General features: G+C 48.7%; 1 protein-coding gene across 5 annotated transcripts in view; it reads right to left on the reverse strand.

Annotated features, from left to right (window-relative positions):
- Positions 1-23031, reverse strand: part of sbf1 (SET binding factor 1) — a 52928-nt gene that overhangs the window by 10940 nt on the left and 18957 nt on the right. For 2 of the 5 annotated variants that reach the window (XM_012916044.4, XM_012916042.5), the window contains exons 3-26: positions 21540-21677; positions 21335-21463; positions 20405-20515; positions 19537-19614; positions 16137-16166; positions 14823-14928; positions 14215-14347; positions 14017-14125; positions 12279-12392; positions 9301-9378; positions 9008-9121; positions 8006-8134; positions 6266-6364; positions 5966-6173; positions 5616-5728; positions 5365-5514; positions 4798-4866; positions 4541-4702; positions 4180-4445; positions 3652-3824; positions 3490-3563; positions 2548-2740; positions 2350-2477; positions 2088-2263 (exon numbers count right to left, since the gene is read on the reverse strand). In XM_012916044.4, coding sequence (XP_012771498.1) covers positions 2088-2263; positions 2350-2477; positions 2548-2740; positions 3490-3563; positions 3652-3824; positions 4180-4445; positions 4541-4702; positions 4798-4866; positions 5365-5514; positions 5616-5728; positions 5966-6173; positions 6266-6364; positions 8006-8134; positions 9008-9121; positions 9301-9378; positions 12279-12392; positions 14017-14125; positions 14215-14347; positions 14823-14928; positions 16137-16166; positions 19537-19614; positions 20405-20515; positions 21335-21463; positions 21540-21677 — 3080 coding nt within the window. The remainder of the gene's footprint in view (positions 1-2087; positions 2264-2349; positions 2478-2547; positions 2741-3489; positions 3564-3651; positions 3825-4179; positions 4446-4540; positions 4703-4797; positions 4867-5364; positions 5515-5615; positions 5729-5965; positions 6174-6265; positions 6365-8005; positions 8135-9007; positions 9122-9300; positions 9379-12278; positions 12393-14016; positions 14126-14214; positions 14348-14822; positions 14929-16136; positions 16167-19536; positions 19615-20404; positions 20516-21334; positions 21464-21539; positions 21678-23031) is intronic. The other 3 variants (XM_012916045.4, XM_012916043.5, XM_012916046.5) reach the window with 3 other exon arrangements.

The following is a 23031-nucleotide window of genomic DNA, read 5'->3' on the forward strand; positions in this document are numbered from 1 at the left end:
GTGTCTGTGTGTCTGTGCGTGTCTGTGTCTGTGCGTGTCTGTGTGTGTCTGTGTCTGTCTGTGTGCGTCTGTGTGCGTGTCTGTGTCTGTCTGTGTGTGCGTCTGTGCGCGTGTCTGTGCGTGTCTGTGCGTGTCTGTGTGTGTCTGTCTGTGTCTGTGCGTGTCTGTGTGCGCGTCTGTGTGCGCGTCTGTGTGCGCGTCTGTGTGCGCATCTGTGTGCGTGTCTGTGTGCGTCTGTGTGCGTGTCTGTGCGCGTCTGTGTGCGTGTCTGTGTGCGTGTCTGTGTCTGTCTGTGTGCGTGTCTGTGTCTGTCTGTGTGCGCGTCTGTGCGTGTCTGTGCGTGTCTGTGTGCGTGTCTGTGCGCGTCTGTGTGCGTGTCTGTGCGTGTCTGTGTGCGTGTCTGTGTCTGTCTGTGTCTGTCTGTGTGCGTGTCTGTGTCTGTCTGTGTGCGCGTCTGTGTGCGTGTCTGTGTGCGTGTCTGTGCGCGTCTGTGTGCGTGTCTGTGTCTGTCTGTGTGCGTGTCTGTGTGCGTGTCTGTGTGCGTGTCTGTGCGCGTCTGTGTGCGTGTCTGTGTGTGTCTGTGTGCGTGTCTGTGCGTGTCTGTCTGTGTCTGTGTGTGTCTGTGTGCGTCTGTGTGCGTCTGTGCATGTCTGTGCGCGTCTGTCTGTGTGTCTGTGCGTGTCTGTGTGCGTGTCTGTGCGTGTCTGTCTGTGTGTCTGTGTGTGTGCGTGTCTGTGTGCGTGTCTGTGTGCGCGTCTGTGTGCGTGTCTGTGTGTGTCTGTCTGTGTGTCTGTGCGTGTCTGTGTGTGTCTGTCTGTGTGTCTGTGCGTGTCTGTGTGCGTGTCTGTGCGTGTCTGTCTGTGTGTCTGTGTGTGTGCGTGTCTGTGTGCGTGTCTGTGTGCGCGTCTGTGTGCGTGTCTGTGTGTGTCTGTCTGTGTGCGCGTCTGTGTGCGCGTCTGTGTGTGTCTGTCTGTGTGCGCGTCTGTGTGCGCGTCTGTGTGCGTCTGTGTGCGTGTCTGTGCGCGTCTGTGTGCGTCTGTGTGCGTGTCTGTGTGCGTCTGTGTGCGTCTGTGTGCGTGTCTGTGTGCGTCTGTGTGCGTGTCTGTCTGTGTCTGTGCGCGTCTGTGTGTGTCTGTGTGCGTGTCTGTGTGTCTGTGCGTGTCTGTGTGTCTGTGTGTCTGCGTGTCTGTGCGTGTCTGTGCGTGTCTGTGTGTCTGTGTGCGTGTCTGTGTGCGTGTCTGTGTGCGTCTGTGTGCGTGTCTGTGTGCGTCTGTGTGCGTGTCTGTGTGTCTGTGTGCGTGTCTGTGTGTCTGTGTGTGTGTCTGTGCGTGTCTGTCTGTGTCTGTGTGCGTGTCTGTGTGCGTGTCTGTGCGTGTCTGTGTGTGTCTGTGTGTGTCTGTGTGCGTGTCTGTGTGTCTGTGCGTGTCTGTGCGTGTCTGTCTGTGTCTGTGTGTGTGTGTGTCTGTCTGTGTCTGTGCGTGTCTGTCTGTGTCTGTGCGTGTCTGTGTGTGTCTGTGCGCGTGTCTGTGTGTCTGTGCGTGTCTGTCTGTGTGTGTCTGTGTGCGTGTCTGTGTGTCTGTGTGCGTGTCTGTGTGTCTGTGCGTGTCTGTCTGTGTGCGTGTCTGTGTGTCTGTGTGTGTCTGTGTGTCTGTGTGTCTGTGTGCGTGTCTGTGTGTCTGTGCGTGTCTGTCTGTGTGCGTGTCTGTGTGTCTGTGTGTGTGTGTGTGTCTGTGTGTGTCACTGAAAGCTTGCTGAGACTTTAAATAAGAGACCAATGAAAGCTCAGGGAGCTTGTGCCCACAGACCAGCAGAGACAGAAAGCTTTCTAAACCCGGTGTGGACTGTGATGTCAGGGTGGGCGGGGCTGAGGGGGCGTTCCTGGTGCAAACGGAACGCATCAACTGTATCCGAGGTCCTGCATGAACATTCAGGAGCTCGAGGTAAACTTGAACGTCTCAGCACTGACGCTCCTGATGTTACAGCTGTGTCACCTGCTGGCCCACCCACAGTGACGGGTCAGTGATCTAACACGACTGATGGCGCTCTCCTTCTATTCACAGCGTCAGCTTCAGTCCCTCCACACTTACTTGAGCGACTGGTTCTTGTCCTTCGTCTTGTGCTCCACCACCATTTTGCCACTCTGACCCACAGTGAAGGCGAAGGTGCCCTGCACATGCTGAGGGTAACGCAGTTTGTGCAAATGCTTCCTGAAAACTTCCGCCAGATCGGACGCCACCTCCTCATCAAAGGCAATCTTCATAAGCTACACAGAGACAGAGACAACACGAGGTCAGAGCGCCAGCTTCTAGTTTGGCTGAGAGCTGATCGGCGTGATTCTGAGGAAGGTACCTGGAAGGTGCAGGACCGCAGCTGGAGCCCCTCCTGGACAAACTGGTCCATCGTTAACGAGACCGATATCCTCTTCTCCTTTGTCAGGGAGGCGACGGGGAAGGAGCGAGTGACTGCCTGCTCTCCAACTGCAGGAGGACACCGCGGTCAGCGACAGAACGGGACAATCGACAGAGCTGCAGCCAAAATTCCTCTTACCCAGTGGATCGGTGGGCGTGCCCTTGAAGATGAGCCGGTACGTGGTAAGGAAGATGGCGCCCTCCGCTGGCAGTAGAGGCGGACCTCCCATTAGCCCCGTGGCCTCCTCGCGCCCATCGGGGATTAGGTGAACACGCATGCCTTCCATCACCAGCTCCTCGCCAGGCAACAGAGTCGGCCTCAGCAGCTTGGGCTGAAAGACAGAGAGCGACAGAGATGACCCCGTGCTACGACATCACAGCCAAACATGGCCGACAGACATCTAAAACTACATGCGCTTATCTTAGTCACAGGAACACACTTTGTTAAAGAACCACTGCAACCGTTGCATGCTTTCACACCCGTGCTGAGGGCAACCTGCACCAGTGCATGAGCCCACAGACACACAGAGAAACATGTCACAATGTGCAGCGATGGTCTCAGTGGGCCGACTGCTGAAGATGAACAAGAGCACATAAGAAGCTGGCTTTTTCCTCTAGACCCTTACATCACTTCCTGTCCTCCGGCGAGGCCTGGGAGGTTTCTAAAGAGCGGAAATCAATTACAGCTTTGGTAGCGTGTCGCAATAACACCCTGAGCCACAAGTTCAGCTGTTATTCGCCTGACCCTGCATGCTGCGAGAGCAGGGCAGAGATGGAGGGCGCCCTTCCTGAATCAAGCTCACATACAGCCGCCCATCATGAACAGCACCCTTCAGATGGAAGGCACGCAGCTCTGAAGGCCCTGGGAGAGCCGCTCCGGCCTCAGATAGCAGACCGCACACCCCACATGCACGGCTCCGGCGTGCTGCGAGTCACACGCTTCTGTCTGCAGCTGACAGACGTACCTGCCGTGGCGCTTTGAGCCTGAGCTGAAGGGATTGGTGAAGAGGGGAGTGGGCGGGGCTGGTTGGGGTTCTGCATGGCCTTTGTCCAGTGGGATGTAAAAACATGAATTGGTTACCTTTTGGATGGGAGGCAGTCTCTTACTCTCCCTGTGGACTGCTTCCAACGTCTCGATGTGCATTTGAACGATATCTGCAGAGTGAGAGTGCAGAGACAGCGTGAGGCTCGAGTGCTTCATGCGTGTGGCTGACACGAGGCAGACGCGGCGATTCGTCCATACCTGGTATCATGGCGTGGAGAGCTTTGAGGTGCTCGTTGGTCACGCCGCTCTCGTTGCACACTTTATCGACAAAGCGGTTAATGAAGCGCACCACAGAGTTGGCCACGTCTGAGCTCTCTGCGTCTTCGAAGCCGCTCTCCGTGTCGTAGCTTTCCGCCATGCTGCCTGCAATGCTGCAACACAAACACACGCTCTGAGCACGGACGAAGCCCCAGCTGATCGAACAACTCGATGTAAACAATAACTCCACACTCATGGGCGATGCGCGTGCTGGTCACAGAATAAAAGGAACGGTCTCTGTTTTAAAGACAGATGTTGGGATTTCACAATAAAAGCCTGTCTTACTAAACACAAAGTGAATGTGACAAAAACAGACATTTTATGTCTCAGCCAATCAGCCGCTTTGAGTGTGACAGTGTTTGATGACACTAAGACATGCTTAGCTGGATTGTGTGAAGATAAAAACATGTTTCTAAAGAGTTGTTTGTACTGTGGGCGCGCCCTCTGTGGGCAGACGGGCGCTCCTACCTGTTTGTGACGTAGCTGTTGCTGACGCTCTCCACGTCTCCGAGGCCGGAGCTCCGCAGCAGCCGGTTCTTGCTGGTGTCCAGCGGGAGCAGCAGGTAGCTCATCCTGTTGGCGTAGTGGATGGCCTGGCTGAATACCGTGCTCTCCTCCTTCTGCACGCGCTCCATCTGCATTTCTTTGCTGAGCGTCGGCCACAGCCGGCTCTGCTCTGACGCCAGCTCCAGGGCGCCGATTTCCCTTCTGTTTCCCGAGGCGACGTGCTGTTCCTGAGAACACATCGGGATGGACAAAGCTCCGTCAGTTAGACGGTGAACTTTTAATCACGTGTGCGGAGCATGGGACATGCGGGCGCTCTGCTCACCGAGTTGTTGTGCTGCCCTCCGTCCTCCGTCTCCAGGTACAGGTGTCGGATGTGGTTCTGCACGTCGCTGTAGAACATGGCCTCCCAGAACTGCATGTTGGTCCACACCATGTGCTCCTGCACACAGCTGTAGGCAAACTGGGTGACGCCTGCTCCCAGTTTCTGTCAGACAGAACACAGACGTCCAATCACAGGCTCAGTAACACCTCAAGCTGTACAGTGTGGGCGAACTCTCATTTTAGGAAGGCTGCACTCACTCTGCAGAAGGCTGTGACCAGGGGAAGAAGCGCCGCCGCGATCCCATGTTCATCCATGTGTGAACAGTCCTGAACAGAAAGAGCAGGAAAGCACTGAGCTCCAAAACAACGAAGCACAGAGACGTGTGTGAGGCTTCACGCTTGACCTGCAAAGACTTCTATGACATGTGATCAGCCTGTATACACCTCCAACAGAAGAAACGGCTCGTGTTTAAGAGCATCTGCACGTCTGACACAAACAGAGAGTCAATGAAGACACACTCAGTTGTCTCAGCTTAAGCTTATCGTCCAGGCTGGACCTCAAACAGCTGCTCTGGCAACAGCCAGGTCGGCGAGCTGCAGCTGTGGAAACCTGACGAGTGAACAACAGTAACACAGCTGTTACTGTTGTTCACTCTGACGAGGCTGAATCCATTCTAGAGGAAGTCAAAGCTGCCACCTGATGTCAGTATGGGTCACACTCTGAACACTTCCCATAATGCCGTTCAGCGGCTTGTTTTGTGACGCCCACAGGCACGTCCTCGTGGTGTGCTTCGACACTATCAGGCCCCTTGTGTGCCGGCTCACCTGTAAGGTGCAGTTCATCATGCGCACAATGTAGTCAAACTGCTGGTCATCCAGCACAGCTCGGTTCTGCAGGACATGTTGATTGAGCTCCTGAGTCAAACACACGCGAGCTGCCCGACCCTTCAACGCCCGCAGCACCGCTGGCATCAGCTGCACAGACGACGTGACAAACGACCACGATCAACACACAAAAACAGCCTGCAGACCGAACAAAGTTTGTGAGTGCGTCACAGACACACACGCGTCTTTACCTTCTTGGCCTCCAGCATTTTGTTCTCAAAAATGTACGTGATGCAGTTCCTGACCACCTCCAGCCTGCGAGCGCTGTTCGCCATCACGTTGCCGTTCCTGTCCACGATATCTCCTGTGGAGCAAAGGGCGTCAGACTCGCCACAGCACAGAAGCTACGCCTCCTACGCACGCACTGTCAGACTGTATGAGGTTAACACAGGAAGTTTAAGATGCACGTAAGCAGGGTCAGCGCCAACTCAGAGCGGGTGTTGGCCGCCTTCAGTTAACCTCACGTTACAGTTTCACCACACTGAGGCTTCGGCCGATATGAGTTTGCAGTCGGGTCACGTGCATGCTAAGAACAGCTCACCCAGCGGCGGCCCAGATGGCACCATGCTCTTGAGCTCCGGCTTGACGGCGGGAGGTGCGGTCTTGAGCTTGGCAGCAGCGTGATCGATGAACAGCTGCACCGCTACGTCGTCCAGCATGGGGAACGGCGCCCGATTCTGTGCGTTGTTCTGACTGTTTTCTGACGGTCGCTGGATTTTGTGCATGGCCACAGCGGGGTAGGGATTCTCCTGAGAAAACAGAAAGACGGCGATCGTTGAAGGAAGAACGGAGGAATGGCGACAAACAGAAACCGTAAGAAAGTTCAATCGATGAAACGCACATTTTTGAAGAGCTGCTCTGCAACCTCCTTGGCATGGTTCATGACTTTGTGCGGACAGGCCTCCTCTTGTCGTATCCGCTCCACCTGGTTTGCTACCAGCTGTAGAAAGAGGACAGCAGTGATGTTAGTAGCTTTCTTCCGTATCTGAGCCACACTGTGCTCAGTGACCAACGATCGTGTCTAGGGCTGCTCAATTAATCAAATTTTACGCTCCGTGTTGTGTAACTATTTTTAAATCCCTGTAGAACCTGAACCGTGTAAGCTAGCGCAATAATTTGTTTTGCATATGAAACCGGAGGAGTTGTACTTACATCTGATGCCATCAGCTTGTCCTCGGTCACGGTTTCCTTCCACATAAAGCTTTGCAAAAACTGCATAAAAAGCTCTTGCAGGAACAAAAACATAATATTCCAGAAACACGCTTTGCCGATCCCATCAGCTGTTGGTAACACTTCCCACAGTGAAACAGACGTCAGCGCGAACGATCGCATGTCCGCCATTTCCTGTCCGAAACTGGAAGTGACGTCATTTTCGCGGAAAATGTATTTTTTTTTACTTGTAGGCCTTAAAAGCCTATACTGGTCATGTTTGACTTTTCTGAATAGTTGCTGGGATGCTTAGAACTGAAACTTCACTGCTGGAAATAGTTTATTTTGATGCACCTGCTGTTTTCTTTGCAAATTTGCATCATAGGATTGTTTTTCATTTTTTCTGCAGTATATAAAAATTGGTGTATCTCCAAAATCAGTAAAAATATAATATAAGCTCTGGCGGACTTGGTTCTATGGTAGGTCGTAAGGGTTAAATAAATATCGTCAAATAATCGAGATCTCAATTTCAGTGAAAATAATCGTGATTATCATTTTTGCCATAATCGAGCAGCCCTAATCGTGTCATCGGTGCACCAGGTTGGAACGTTTTCAGTTACGTCAGTAAAGGTTTGTGTGACAGCTGTTCATGGTAAATGCACTGATTCTTATACAGCGCGTCTCTACTCTCCCGGAGTGCTCAAAGCCCTCTATACAACATTCACACCCACTCATACAAGCACTTCCTTCTATACTTAAGTGCAATCTAAGCATTCACACTCCGCTGGACTCATTAGAGGGCAGCGGGGGGTTAGTTTCTTGCCCGAGGATACTTGGCAGACTGGGGAAGCCAAGCATCGAACCACCAACCTTCCAGTCAGTAGCTGATCTGCTCTACCGCCTGAGCCACACTTGTTGACTAGTCACGATTACGTCGACTATCAAAATAGCTGATGCGTCGTTTGAAGCTTTGTAAGATCCTGAAATTTAAGAGTGTAGTAACAGACTGAAACAGAAGGTGGTAGCACTGCATGTACAAGCTGGAAGAAGAAGAAGAAGCAGAAGAAGAAGAAGCAGAAGAAGAAGAAGAAGAAGAACCAGATTTGAAGGATGGGTCGGCGTATCCTTCGTGGCCCACCATGTCCCAGAATGTTGTCTGAGCACCGTCAGTAATGTAAACATGTTTAACAACAACATTGTTATTGGGGGGAAATCCTTTCAAATCGACCTATCAGCTGCCTCCACACAGGTAAGTCCTGGGAGCCACATGCTGCACGGCCTCCTGGCTGATTGCTTCTTCCCAGAGGAGACTCAAACATGTGCTGACATGTCAGCTTAACACGTTTTTCCACTCGTAGCTGTCATGAACTACTGTGCTCTGCGATCGCACAAACAGGAGCGAACGGGTAGATGTTTGTGTTGAAAGACTCACGTCATCAAACAGGTCGGTGGCTCTGTAGGGGGGACCTCTCTCCGACACAAAGCCGGCGAACGCCATGCCGTCTAACACCTTGGTGAGGAAGTCGTCCTCTGACAGCGCCCTCTGGCCCAGGAAGGCAGCCTGTGGAAAAACGTTAGCAGCAATCAAGACTCTTTGACCACACAATGACCTGGAAAAGCTCATCCATGCCTTTGTAACGTCAAGGCTAGATTATTGTAATTCACTTTATTTTGGTCTCCACTCTACCCTTCTACATAGATTACAGACAGTCCAGAATGCCGCTGCACGCATTCTAACTAAAACTAAGAAGTTTGCTCACATCACTCCCGTCCTTGCTGATCTGCACTGGTTGCCTGTGAAATTTCGTATTCAATTAAGAATTCTGTTGCTTACTTTTAAAATTACTAATAACACAGGACCAAGCTATCTTAAGGAACTCTTAAACTCATATGCTCCTGCGAGGGCTTCAAGATCTTCCTCACAGTTATTGTTGGTTCAGCCCAGATCTCGTTTGAAGTCTAGAGGTGATCGAGCGTTTGCTCTAGCTGCACCTGAGCTGTGGAATAATCTCCCGATTGGCATCCGGGCGTCTGATTCTATTCAATCTTTTAAATCACGGCTTAAAACATATCTGTTTGAACTTGCTTTTTCTACCAGTTAAATCCTGGCCTTGTTTGCAGTGAGTTATTCTATTAATTTTTCTGTTTGTCTTGCGTTGTCTATGTTCTCTATCACTGTGTTTGATGGTACAGCTTTACTTTGCTATAGCTGTGTGCTATAGTTTACTCTTATTAGTGGTTTTTACCTGTGAACATAATTCCACACTTATATGACTCTGATGTTATAGTGTTAATTGTTTTATTCTTTTATGTAAAGCACTTTGGCATGCCCTTGGCTTTTAAATGTGCTCTATAAATAAAGATTGTTGTTGTTGTTCTTTGTTTCCTTGGATGCACATTAACAGCGGTGTGCTGTGCCAGGACATTCCTGTACCTTATGGAAGCGAATCACAGGCTCTGGGTGAATGCGGATGATATGTAAACACCAGCGATAGCCCTGGAAGAGCCGAGCGAACAGCCACAGAAAGACCGCTCGGATCTCCTTGTCCTGAAACGCACACAGTAAAGACGACTGTCACACAGAGGAACTGAAAGAGTCTGGAAGCCTGAACCTGCCAGAGGTTTATGACCTCCACCACCTCTTATGCCATCGATATAAGACAAAAACACTAATGCTGGTGTTGTGTAATTACAGCGTATGAATCACTACATGAGTTTACTCCTTGCCTGGATTTTGAGAGCAGAGGGTTGCGTGGACTGTGGGGGGAATGCATGATCGGCAACTTCCAGCTCCGGATCCAAAACCTGCAGGAACAGAAAACAAAGTCCATCACTGCTGACCACAAGTCTCTGCTGCTGATTCCTGCCGATACGGACAACAGCACAAACTCACCGTTTTCAGAGTGATGGAGCTCTGAGCTTGTATTCACTAGACTACGTGGTTAAAGCACATTTACTACACAGGTGCAAAGTTTCCTGTCAGATGTGAACAACATCTGGGAAAGCTCAGAAGAAGAGTAAGTCAGTGGCAGAGTGTGCAGACACACATCATCCTTGGTTACAGCTTTTAGGCTCAGAACAAATTCATCTGGCTAAGTGTAAGGACAGCTGAGCAGCTAAGCCCTGGTTTAGGGTTGCTATCCAACCGTCTCCAGCATCAGCGTGGTTCCTGGAGCAGCAGCACACTGATCAGCTTCACACGCAGGGCTGTCAGTGTGGCAGATATCTGCTGTGCCTGGACTTTGTGTGTCAGAGTTGGATCTGTTTTCATCGCTCTGCCAGCTGAGGCCTATAACCCAGTGAACTATCAGAGCAGCGTTAGCACCACAGCAGTCTCAGGGTTAAGAGTCATGAAGCACATAGAACGGCGCAGTGACAAAAACAAAACTTTCAAAATAAATTATTTTTCTATTAAATCGATCCATTCCTTTGAGCCCTGACGTCTTTGGTATGTGGCCTAAGTCAGCAGGGCCAAGTTCAGTGTCTCTCTGGAGGGCACAGAGCTGTCGAATGATGCTGCTGCAATAACATCTGTGGCTCATCGATGTAGACTGAGACAGTGAGCACATAAGACCAAACTGAACCCAACACGACTGTAAGGAAGAGGACTCCCTTACTGCATTTATTTATATTGTATTGTCTGTATAGCACTTGAGGATCAGATACAGATAACTGCTCGTTTATGTACGAGGCATTCCTGTTTATCCAAGTCTGAGGTACGTCCCACAATCAGGGGAATTTAAGATGAATCCAGCTGCAACATGCAACCACAACTAAGAGTTTGGATCATGGCAGTGCAGCACAGTGCAGGCTAAAAACACTCTTCAGGACACACAAGCGTTCTGTAGCTCTTCATCTTAGCTGACGTTTTCTAAAGCAGCACACGGTCTAACAGGTTACTCCACAACACACCTACCAGCGCTGCACTTGTGCATCTCAGTATTAGCATCCTTACTGCAGTGTAAGCTCTCAGCACTGAAACAGACAACGATTAAAATCGTTCGGCACTCCTCTCTCACGTTACTGTTGATGAGTGTCTAAAAAGAAACCGTACTGTGAGTGTCCGTGGGAAGAGCCTGACAAGTTCAAATACCAGGCTGCATGTCTGCGCTGAAAATGCAAAGCACCCTCCTCCAAATAAACACCCTCTACCCTTTGTCTCCGTGCACACAGAAGCTCAGTCGTTTACTCCAAGAGACATTATCTAAAAGGCAGAACAGAGTTTATCTGGCAGACATGTGAGTGTTTAGTTTGACTTGTCATCACTCGATAAAAGAAAACTACTGTTGATCTAAATGTTTCGACAGGACGAAACTCTAACTGGGGAAACACAAAATCGTTTATCCAGAAATGGAACATGTTCAAACACAAAACTGTGTTTAAATACAGCAGACCAGGACCACTACTGAGGTCCTTTTACCTTTGACTTCGTATTCAAGCATGCGCTTCTGTTTATCCTGTGGAACAAATCAGGTTCCAGTTATGTTGATGTGACATGTGCTGCACAGGGACAGCAGCAGCAGCTCAGGCCTCCGTGATATCTGCACATCTGTGTTTCACTCTCAGCTTCACTGTCAACGAGTTACAAAGTTTGTCCATGTTTCATGTGCAGGAAAAGGACAAAGCATGAAAAGCAAAGGGCTGTGAGTATTATATGACCGCTGTATAACTGTATCAGACGGCGCGTGAGCAACACTTTGTGTTTACATATTATTTCTCACTACACTTTACTCATGGCTGAGACTGTAAAATGACTGCATATCCAGTAAACTGCTCATAAACTGGGTATCACTTCCTGTAGCTCAAACCGATTTACTCACAGCTGATATGGTTACGAGCATGAACAGCTTTGCTGTATCATCTCTATTGTTATGAGATTTGCACAAAGCAAACAGAGCTGACAAAGGAAGCAGGAAGAAAAATCGATGTATTGGGCCTTTATCAATAATAAGGAAGCTGGAGGCATTTATAAAAAGTGTTTCTCAGAAAGGGCAGGTGCTGCAGTGCTGGAAGGAGGTGAAGAACAGCTTGATAAGAACACAAGAACAGTGTTTGGTTGGTGAGCGCGCTGCATCCAAGCAGCGGGGCTTAAAAAAGGGGAAATCCTATCAGTGACATAACCATTCAAATGTAGTAATAAGCAAAGGACTGCAGCGCTGTGCCTCAGTACAAACCGACCTCTGTGGTTGTGCATTTATCAGATAACTCAGCACTAAGGCTGCATTTCCACAGTTAAGGTGACGACACACTCGGCACTTCTTAAATGTATCTGACTTTTTTGGCAGGTATAAAAAAAAAAAAATCATACTTGGAAATGATCTCCACCCCAGTCAAGCCCAACAAGAACACACTGCTGTGCAGTATTTCAGACGTGATTAATGATAAAGTCCCGCCTTAAATGCTTTCAATGCATCCCTGCTTGTATTTACATGTTTTTACTTCAATAACATTTCAGTCAGAGACGACTGCTTGGAGTCTATCAGGGCTTTTTACACAGGGACTGGAGCACTGGACAAAACCGCTTATTCCTTTCAGCTGAAGTCAATACTAGGAAAGAGAAGCACTTCCTGAACATGTTACTGGCACCTAATCCCATAAAGAGCACTGGGAAGTCTGGTGGTAGAAACCACCCACGTGATGCTACTGAGACTTCCCAGTAATCGTGTGCATTGTGGCTTTGGGTGTGTTTAAGCTGCAGCTCTTACCATGGAGAGTGCCGTCTGGGTCTGCTGGAGCAGAGGTTCAGGCAGCAGGGAGATGTGGACGCACTCGGGGATGGTAACTGTGCCTCCATCCAGGTCGGCAATGATCACGTCCAGCTGCACACGCACACGCACACACACACACACACGCACACGCACACGATTAACATCTGTGCTTCAGGGAGTGCTGATAAGAAGTGAAACAGGAGCTGATTAGATCAAGTGGAAGACAAACACAGTGGCCTCTGAGCAGCTGCTCGTTACATGACCCAGTCGATCAAACCACAGAGCGCACAGTCACATATCAGTGACACACAACCACTGCTCTTACAGCAATAAAGGTAGAAAACACAGCCCCCTGTAGCTAAAGGCTGTGATGGGGCAGCACGCAGCCACACGTGATGAGTCCCGCTAACACCATCATCAGGCCTCAACCTGGTTTCCTCGATCGTGACACTGAATCACCAACTACTGTCCTGGACGCTGATGAGTCTCGGCCGAGTTTACAAAGACGACTACGTGACAAAGCGATGCATCTACCAAGGTTAGCAGGTAGCAAACAGCTGGATGGCAGCAGCTTAAAGACGGATCCGCGGGTCAGTACGAGCTCACACGACTCACAGCTACGAGCCGCGTCAGAGCTTTTCTTATTGACGTGCATTTCACAGAGAAAGCTGTCCCTGTGTGACTGTGTGAAACTATGAAACGCGCCCTTTGTCCTCTAAACACTACGATATCACACATCTACCCCAGCCTGCAGCAGCTGTGTGTAGAGTGCACTGTGCAGGGATGTGTGATTGTTTCAGTGCTGATACAGCGCCGGGTTGGCACAGATGGCTGTGTGTCGCTAACCTGCTCTCGTGTTCATTTCCCTTCCACAGCTGTTTGATAACTGTCGTACACAAAATGTTTACAGTGGCGAACGCAGCTCACAAACCTCCTTTAGACACGCGTGTCGTGGCGAGCAGTCATCACTGACACAGACACGTGACGTCCGCCTTAAAAACAAAAGCTTTCTGGTGTCAGCGCTGAAGCTCCACAGCTGTGATCAGACGTTTACACTCATCGAACGTTTACTCTGGTCCCTCTCCACTCAGCATTAAACTAGTTCCCACTAGTGTCTGTGGGTGCCTTGTGTGAAAGCCTGCACTGGCCATCAACAGCATCTGGTTCAGGTGGAACTCACTAAGAGACGCTGTGTGGAGTCACACGTGTGCACACATTTCTTGCTTTATCAAGAACACTGTTCAATAACTTCACCTACAGAAATCATTAAAAGGCCCAAATCACAAGGACAGCAGCTTTAGCCAAACCCAAGCAAGCGTTCGTTCATCGTCCCCTCAAAGACAGCTCCGTCTTTTTAGAACACGCGCTTCCTGTCCCCGGACAGCGCTCCCTGCCGACACACTTCCAAATACTGCTGATGTCACTTTAATCATATATAAGCTCACAAAACATCAACACGTTAAAGGATATCCAAGTACATTTTTTAAATAAAATGCTCGACTATTCCAATGCTCAAGATAAGCCCCGCCTCCCTCTGTACAGCTGGTGGTTGTTAAAGGAAAGCTCCGTCAGGTCGATGACACACGACAACACTCCTGTCTGGGTTCTTTCCTCAGCAAAGCTTTAAGACACAGGTTCAGCCTTACCATTGCTGACACTGCTCTTTGCTGTCGCACTGATGAAAACTACCTCGTGTAGCCTCATATTCACTAAGCTGCAAACAGTGAGGACCCACCAGCTCTTGAGTCTCAGAGCGGAAGAAGGAATTGACACCAATGATGAAGGGCGTGGGGGTGCTCAGGACCTCGAGGAGTTTTCCAGGTAGGATGGGAATGTAAGTGAAGCTGAGAAAACACAACAACAAGAGACTTTACACACGTCCTGCACTCAGCAGTGTCTACACTGTGGCTTCATCAACAGGAGTGGGACATACCTGTATTTGAGAGGAAACATGATGGCCAGCAGTGCCCGGCAGGCGTCCGTTAGTCTCTGGTAGCTGCTGGACAGGAACAGGATTTTATGCTCCGTCAGGGCGGCGCAGAACAGACAGAGAACATTGGCGATACCTGAGGGAGGACAGAGGACGTGTCATCCACCTCACCTGCTGCATGCACGCACAGAAATATTGGTGATTTGAAGTTTCATCATATTTGATAGGGTTGAAGGTTCTCATGTCTTTTAAACTGCAGAATCAACCTGCATTTATTCTTTGAACACTAAAAGTGTAAAACTGTAAGCAAACTATCCTCTGATTGGCTGGCTCTCAGAAACAGAAGGTCTGAGCAGCAGGTCGTGGCCACAGCCATGTGTGAGATGCATATGGAGATATCCATGTTCTTCATGCAGAGCAAAGAGGATAAAAAGGTCTAACATGGAGAGTTTGTGTTTAACACTGACAGAAAATGAAGCCACGGGTCTTCCCCGGCCTGTAGCAGACACGTTTTATCACAAAGATCACGCACAGTATTGTTTACATGCATCTCACATGAGGTGACATTGCTCACGAAGTAACAGAGCAGTAATTTTCATATGTGCTCGTACCGAGCTGTCTGAAGAGCTGGGCCACACTGCTGCCACTGACAGGAAGAGACTCGTTGATCGGAGTCTGGATGACTTGCCGGTCGCCAGCACCTAATGTTATAGTCCGCTAAACATAAGAGAGGAGAGAAAAGAAGGATTTGAAAGCGGGTGTGAAAACGGCAGATTAATGGTGGTGGTCAGAGTCGGGGTTTGGCGGCGTGGTTTAATCACAACTGTGTATGTCCACAGAGCGGAGTGATTCAGAGACAGAGATGGAGAATCCCAGAAGCTTAGCAGCTACGTGACAAATTAAACACAAGCCATTCCAGCTGATCGGGATGTGAATGGGGCCGGGCGGGACTCCAAGCCAACGACCTTACTGAAAACACCAGCAGCACCACCCTATCAAACAGGTCCCAGAAACACAGCAGGTGTCATGCGCGACTTTTCCACTGCAGCCTAACGTGTGGAAAGCAGCTGAATTCATGAAGATTGAACTGAACTCTGTTTAAACAGAGAAATCATTGATGATGCCAATTATCATCTTACAATTATTTCCTTTGTTACCGACCACAAAACTTTGTAGAACTGAAGCTTGCTGTACACAGCAGATGGGCCAATACATATGGGTCTGTGTTTGCTGGAATAACAAGCAGAGTGAAAACTGATGACTCAGTACTGTAGCACTACAGACAGACACACTGATGACTGCAGCACAAAGGCTTCGTGGGCTCATTACAGATCCACTTCCACCTTTGGCTGACCGGCCGTGGAGCACCAGCTGGGGGAAGGTGCAGCATTATCTCATGCTCTGTACAGCAGCAGCGATAGCAGCAGCAGCCACAGATGAGCTGTTAGTAGTTCAATGCTGTGATCCAACATCTGATCATCGCTGTGGTCTGAAGACGTGTGAGGTTTGACAGTAAGGATGCGCCCACACGTGCTTCTTAATGCACCGAGGACAGAATGTATTTGTGGCAGGAGGCCACTGGTTTCAGCAGGGCCTTAGAAACCCATTCCAAACTGGATGCTGTGGTGTCACAGCTGAGCCAATCACAGCCCTCCTCAGAGCCACTGCTGTCAACTGGGAAAAAACCAACCAGTCAATGGTCAGGTCATTTTGGTTACATGGAAATAAAATGACAAGAAACTAATCACTGTATGCGAAATAATCAGTTGTTGGTCACATATTGAGTCTATATCAAAGCTTTTGATTGGTCCTTCTGTCACAGGACGTGTGCATGGACTGCCTGAAGGAAACGGGTGGAGAAAAGGAAGCAGAGTCAATGGAAAGCTGATTGGTAGCGAGGGGAGAACAAAGTCAGGCTGGCGTACCAAACTCTCCTCTCTCTGCTCCTGGCCCGGCTACACAAGCACCCAGCAGAGACGCACAAACACACACCAACAGGATAAGACAGGTTAGCAACAACGAGCGAAGGCACAAAGTGCCCAAACTTAACATCATGACAGTATCAGCACAGCAAAACAACAAAGAGGCACAAACAACACACTGAAGGATGACACACGTGTGTGCAAAGAAAGTGCATTACTGAGCAGGAGCAGCAACGGATGATTCATAACTTAAAATACACACAGCAGTGACACAACACCTTCATTTGTTTTACAGCTAACAGTAACCAGAGTAACGGGGGAGGCTGCAGACTACATTAATTTTACTCAGGCTTAACACACAGACACACACACACACACACACACTGTCTGTCTGTCTGTGTCTGTGTGTGTGTGTGTGTGTGTGTGTGTCTGTCTGTCTGTCTGTCTGTCTGTCTGTCTGTCTGTCTGTCTGTCTGTGTCTGACAGACAGACAGACAGACACACACACACACACACACACACACACACACAGACACACACACAGTAGGCCTGTTTGGCTTATCAGACTAGAAGTGGAGCGACCTGGTAAGCAGCTGGGCTCTCTGCCCAGGAACTTTGATTCCAAAACTGGAAACCGCAGCACTGAAATCACCTTCCAGCAGGATCCCGACACAAACAAAGCCAAAAGAAAAGAACAGTTCACGACTACGTGCCACGCTAACAGCAGGTCTGCTTTCAGCATCACACTTGGCAGCACGATGGACAGTGTCAACAAGAAAATTCCCTGTTTCTGGAATCATATGAAGCAATTCCAGAGGCAGATCTGTTCCTGTAATCTCTAATGAAAAACCGTCTGCTTGTTCCAGTAAAGTCAGAGTAAACACGGGGACGTCCAACGCTGCCACACACATGCACATACAGTGGGAGGTGGGACTGAGTTGCTGGGACTCTCTAAGGCTGCGTTCAAACTGCAGGCAAAAGCGCATCAAATCCGACTTTTTTGACCCTGTGCGACTCATATCCAATCATGGTGTGACAGTGTGAACGGCACAAATCCGACCTGGGTCACTTTCATATGTGGTCCTGAATCCAATACATCTCCGATGTTTCAGAAAGCGACTGCTGTTTGATGGTCATGTCGCATTAAATCCGTCTTTTACGTCACTGACACGAGACAGACGCCAATTATCAGCGCCGGAGAAGACATGGTGAACGCTTCCTGGCCATCCCGTGTAGATGTCAGTGAAACTGCTGGGAAGACAACGTTGGAGAAACGTGAACATTTTATTTGTACTGTATAATCTGCAGATTCTGACAGAAATCTATCCTTTGAAGCAGCGCTCCTCTGAAACAGCAACAAGGATCATTATTAGGTTATCGACATTATTATGTAAATAACAAAATAACTTAAAGCAAAAATTGGGAAACAAGTCCTCATATTAAGGCCATCAGTCACACATACTGTTGCTCTGGGTCTAAACAGAGCGCGTTGTGTGTGACGTCTTCTTTTGTGCATGCGCCGCTTTGAGCGTTCACACTAGAGCGCGTTTGCTGTCGCATTTTATTTGTAGTGTGAACGAGCAGACAAAAAATCGGATTTGATCAAAAAATCTGAATTGAGCATCAAGACCTGCAGAGTGAACGTAGCCTAAGTTCTTGTAGTCTGGTCTTGGGTCAGAACGACTGCACGACGTCCATTCTTGTCTAAGGGCAGTGTTGCTGATCAAAAGCTGACGCTCCACGTGTCATACTGAGCTCAAAGTATTAGAGCTGCGTAAACTGTTGCTACAGATGAATCTATGCTGTTGTAAGATCCTGTCTGAGTCATACACTTGCTTAAAAAGTGGTGTGTGTGTGTGTGTGTGTGTGTGTGTGTGTGTGTGTGTGTGTGTGTGTGTGTGTGTGTGTGTAAAATGGCATTCATTTATTCATAAATATCATTTTCTGAAATACTGTGATCTAACTGAGGATGCATCGCTCAGCCCTAGTATAGCTTTAGGCCTGTTAGTATGTGTTACAGGGCGTGTGGCTGGACTACAGCAGGGTTTCAGCTTTGAATCCAGGGTAAGCATTACCTCTTTAGGAATTGCAGCCATTTTTATGGCTCAAAAGGATCCAAAGTATTGGGACAGTTGGCCGAGCAGTTTCACGAACAGGTGAGGCCTCATTATTTCATAAATGAAGCAGATACAGAGCTTAGGTGCAGGAGGCTCTTTAGGCAGAGAAACACAACAGCAACAAAAATCCTGCCACAGAAGCGGCCAAATAAACAACCTACGTTCTGGTGCCAGACCAAATGCTGAGCAACATCACGAGGGCGGGAAGACTACGAAAGACAGCTGAAGCAGATCATCACAAAGGTCTTTCATTGGTGAAGGAAGACCGAGTGAAGACCACTCCTGAGGAGGTTAGGGTTAGGTAAGTATCTACACAGGGTCCTAACCCCGTGCACTGCACCGCTGTCCCTTTGTGTTGCTTGCAAGCTCGCAGTCAGACCTGGGATCCAGTTTGGATCGTTCTCGGCCTCCAGGTGACGTTATAATCACACATAATCGAGCGCAGCTACGAGGCCCTCTGGCTGATCCAATCCAGCAACCACACTAAAGAAAGAGGCGGCTGCTACTGCATGCTGCTTAGATTACAGTAGATTAATACAGCTTTGTGCTTCATCTACGCAGCACCTCAGGAGAGGGGTTTGATAACGTGCTACATGGAAATGTGCTCTAAAGGTGAACTGTGCGTAAGCTACAGCGTGTCTGACTGAATACTTCTGATGCACATCAGTGTCATGTTGCTGCAGTTGGTTTGTCGTCTGTGGCGAGCGTTTAGTTACTTTGTGCAGGTGCCCTGCGCTCCTCCGAGCGCTGCTTGTGCGTGCTGGCAGAGCAGCAAACTCTCCTGTGTTCTGTGTGATGAAGGAGCGCGTGTGCACTGATGAGTGTGAGTGGAGACGTGGGCTAGCTTCACTGTTTGGGTCTTATGTGTGTTAATACTGATTAAATCTGATTCTCTCATTCAGACGCGGCGCTACCCGACAGGAAGCCATCTGCCATCCCATATGGTCGCCAAGCAACAAACTACGAACTGCACAGCAACTTGAATGTGTGTAAAGGTGTTCGTGTGCATGTGTCACCGAGGCGGGGAAAGAACGAGGAACTAATCCGTGCTTTTAAACGCAGCAAATCAAGCTGATGGCAAACAAAAGAAGCTTGAAATGAAGAACATGATGTAAACAAACAGAAAACCAGGTCAGCTGAAGCACCATCAGTCACAAATGATTTGAAACGACTGAAAGAAAGATTCCTTTAAAGAAAACAGAAACAATGGCGGCCTGTTGGATGAACAGAATCAATCACATCGAGCTGCTTGCTGATTGGTGAAGCTTGGAGAACATGAAAGTTACCTGGAGACAGGCCAGCAGCCAGTCACAGGCCAGGACCTGAGGAACTCTGTCTAAACTACAAACTGGGGCCTCATCTGTCTGTAACACAGAGGAACCAGGGTACAGTAGGGCGCACACAAATGACACACACGGGTTACAACATCTGGAGCAGGAAGTGTCAGCTAGTGTAGTTCAGAGAAAATACACACTTCCTGCTGTACGTGCACCGTGACACGAGTCATCTGTGTTTAAAAACAGATTATTAGATCACAGTTTCCAGGTGGTGGAATTAAAATAAACATGACCTTAAAAGAAAATATGAAAACAATGAATGAAGGGGAAATTAAAAAGTAAAATGAGGAACAAGTTATTACGACATTTTTATATGTGAAATACAGGGTTTATTAACCTGCTGGAGTTTTCTGCAGATTTCCAGCTCATCTGTGATTGGTTAAAAAGGTGTGTGCACATATGCGTCCACGATATGACAACGTGAGGTTAGAGCACACACTTTGTTACTGCTGTTCAACACGACAGGTCTTCAGTGTTTCTGCCTGTGTCACTGCAGAGCTGCGCTCAGCCACAGATGAGAGAAACCCACAGAAATGCACAAGCAGGTTAGACAACACTCGACCCTTTAAACACAAAGAGCGCTGGATGTTCATGCTGAAAACGCAGCTACACTAGCAGGCTGTGCAAAGCTTTGCTTCTATGCACACAGCTGGCTGAGCGACGCATCAGCTGCCATTTAAAGTCTGACATTAACACATTTTACAGAGCCTGCTCGGTCAGGGAGAAACAGCACTGGTTTAAATGACCCCTCAACTCAAATCATCACCTCTGGCAGGTCATGCTGCATCGTCAACGTGACAGAGACAGGAAGTTATACCTGGGAGCCTCCAGCGATGGGGATGACACAAGTGAGGAGATTCCCGACAACCGTTTCCAAGGGCGCAGACAGACCATCTACGTGGACGGTGTAGATCAGCCCCAGGCAGTTCTGTTCAACCAAGAAACACAGAGGTCAAGGGTCAACGGCAAACCCAGCACCGAGGCCACAGCAGGGTTTCACACACAGACGCCTGCAGACTCATTTACACAGCAAGGCCGCAGGTTCCAGTGCAGTCAGGTGTTTGTCTGGAGTCAGCATGTCTGTCTTCAAGTCGCAGCTAATCTCTAACAACGCTTGAAAATGATCAGAATCAACAAATTCAGTTTTATTTTGCATCCCTGTGAAAGACGACGATAATACCACTCAGAAAGTTCTCTTTGGTAATGTGCAGCTTTGTTATTGTGAGCTCAAATATGGGCCTTTTTATGTCTCTGTCCCAAACTACAGTTTCATGGTAAGAGAGAATGTCAGCCTCTAGTCTTTACCAGACTTTAATGTCCAGACTTCAGAACTGAAGGTCGGTCGGGGCTTTTTAAAAAGAAATACTACAAAAAGGAATTTTCTATGTCCAAACTTTGCACAGTAAAGTCTTAAACCACGGGCGGTCCAACAGAAAATGCTCTGAAACTGTGATGACTTGAGAATGATTTAATAACTTAGAAAGCTGTGCGGTTTCTTTCACGTTGGACGTCCATGCATGTGTAGATACACCCGTGTGCACACACCGCCACCTAACCCTAACCCCCACAAACAGAATCAACCTGCACACATAATCCAACTCCAGCCAATCAGCTTCTTAGTTCCTTCTTCTGTCAACATTCACTCATCTTTTAAATAAAACGGATATTAATTGAATGTTGTTCATCTTGTGTTGTGTCATATCTACATACATAAATGTCACATGTGGAAAAGCTGTGTGAGCCGTACCCTGAACACCTCGGTGTGATCCAACTGGGACACCAGCACCAAGCTCTTGGGGGCAAAGATCTTAGCTGGTTGGACGACGGAGAGCACCTCATCTGCTTCGTCCGCCTCGCTGGCCTCAGCCTTCTGCAGCTGAACACAGGGTCACACATTACTGTCACATTAAGTTATTCAGTTTCAGTTGAATCATCATTTGACACCGTCTCACCTGGGGGTTGTCCAGGCCCTCCCAGAAGGTGAAGCAGGCACAATAGTGACGGTCCGAGTTGATGTCAGTCAAAACCGCTACGAAGAAGGAGGGAGGCAGCTGATCGGGAACCAGCTGCCAACCGCTGGGTTGGCAGAACTGAAGAGCGGGGAGGAGGGGAGGAGGGGTGGGAAGGTGGTGGCAATATTGGGGCAAGAGGTGAAGACACAGCGAAGAAGAGAAAGATAAACATTAGCAAACGTATCAGACAATAGTAGATCACATGGTGGGACAACACCTCGATTCATCCAGGGCTGGGCTTCAACTGCACCACAGCTCGCCATGAGCGACGGCCCCGTATATGACAGTGATATACGTGGCGATGGTGGCTCAAGAGTTGTGTGTTCGTCTTGTAATCGGAAGGTTGCCGGTTCGAGCCCTGGCTCGGACAGTCTCGGTCGTTGTGTCCTTGGGCGAGACACTTCACCTACCGCCTACTGGTGGTGGTCAGAGGGGCCGATGGTGCGATATGGCAGCCTGGCTTCTGTCAGTCTACCCCAGGGCAGCTGTGGCTACACCTGTAGCTGCCTCCACCAGTGTGTGAATGTGAGAGGGAATGAATAGTGTCATTGTAAAACGCTTTGAGGGGTCCTGAAAAGCTCTATATAAATGCAATCCATTATTATTAGTAAATCAGTTTCCGATTTCAAGACAATCGGTTATAGTGTGTAACATTTAAATCTTGACTTGTAAAACAAGAAACATAAGTGGAGCCGTCGATTCTGCCACAGTGTTGACACAGAATCAATATTTACAGGGTTTGTCTTTGTCATTCTTGTGTCAGCTGCTGTCAGTTAGCTGACGTAAGCCTGATGTAAACATGGACCTCCAGTCTAATTAAAGCCGTTCACGTAGCATTTTTAGTTTTTGTCGTCGTCCGTTTCTGAATCACAGCGCAGATACGCTTTTAACTCGCCGACCCCTTTAACCACACTGACTGCTCAGGCCAGACAACCGACCTAGATTCAGACGCTATCAACTGATCCGATGACAGGATGTGAATATTTCACAATGGCTCTGCAGTTTGTTATAGATTCAGTTAGGGCTGCTCAATTAATCGAATTGTAATCTCGATTACGATCTGGGCTTTGAACGATCATTAAAAATGACTGAGCCGATTATTAGCCCCTCCCTCGTGCTTTACTCTCACACTGCTCCGTGTGGCAAATCGAGCGCACCTCTCTTTGAACACGTGTCACAACAATTAAGAGGACCCGAGGGAAGCTCGGAAAGCTAAGCAGAAGTTATTTGGAGAGGAGAGTGACTGCCGTTGGTTTAAAAGAGGTAAAAACCTTCAGTGGTGTGGAAACATTATGGGTTCAGTCAGACGTGGATCAAGTAGACACAGTGTGTAAACTTTCACTAAACATAGACGTTTACATTTTTCATTTATTTCTTATATTGCAAACATTTGCACTGTTATCAGTATTTGCACACTATTTATATTATTTTT

This window comes from Maylandia zebra, linkage group LG17 (genome assembly GCF_041146795.1).
Source record: "Maylandia zebra isolate NMK-2024a linkage group LG17, Mzebra_GT3a, whole genome shotgun sequence".
NCBI classification, from domain to species: domain Eukaryota; kingdom Metazoa; phylum Chordata; class Actinopteri; order Cichliformes; family Cichlidae; genus Maylandia; species Maylandia zebra.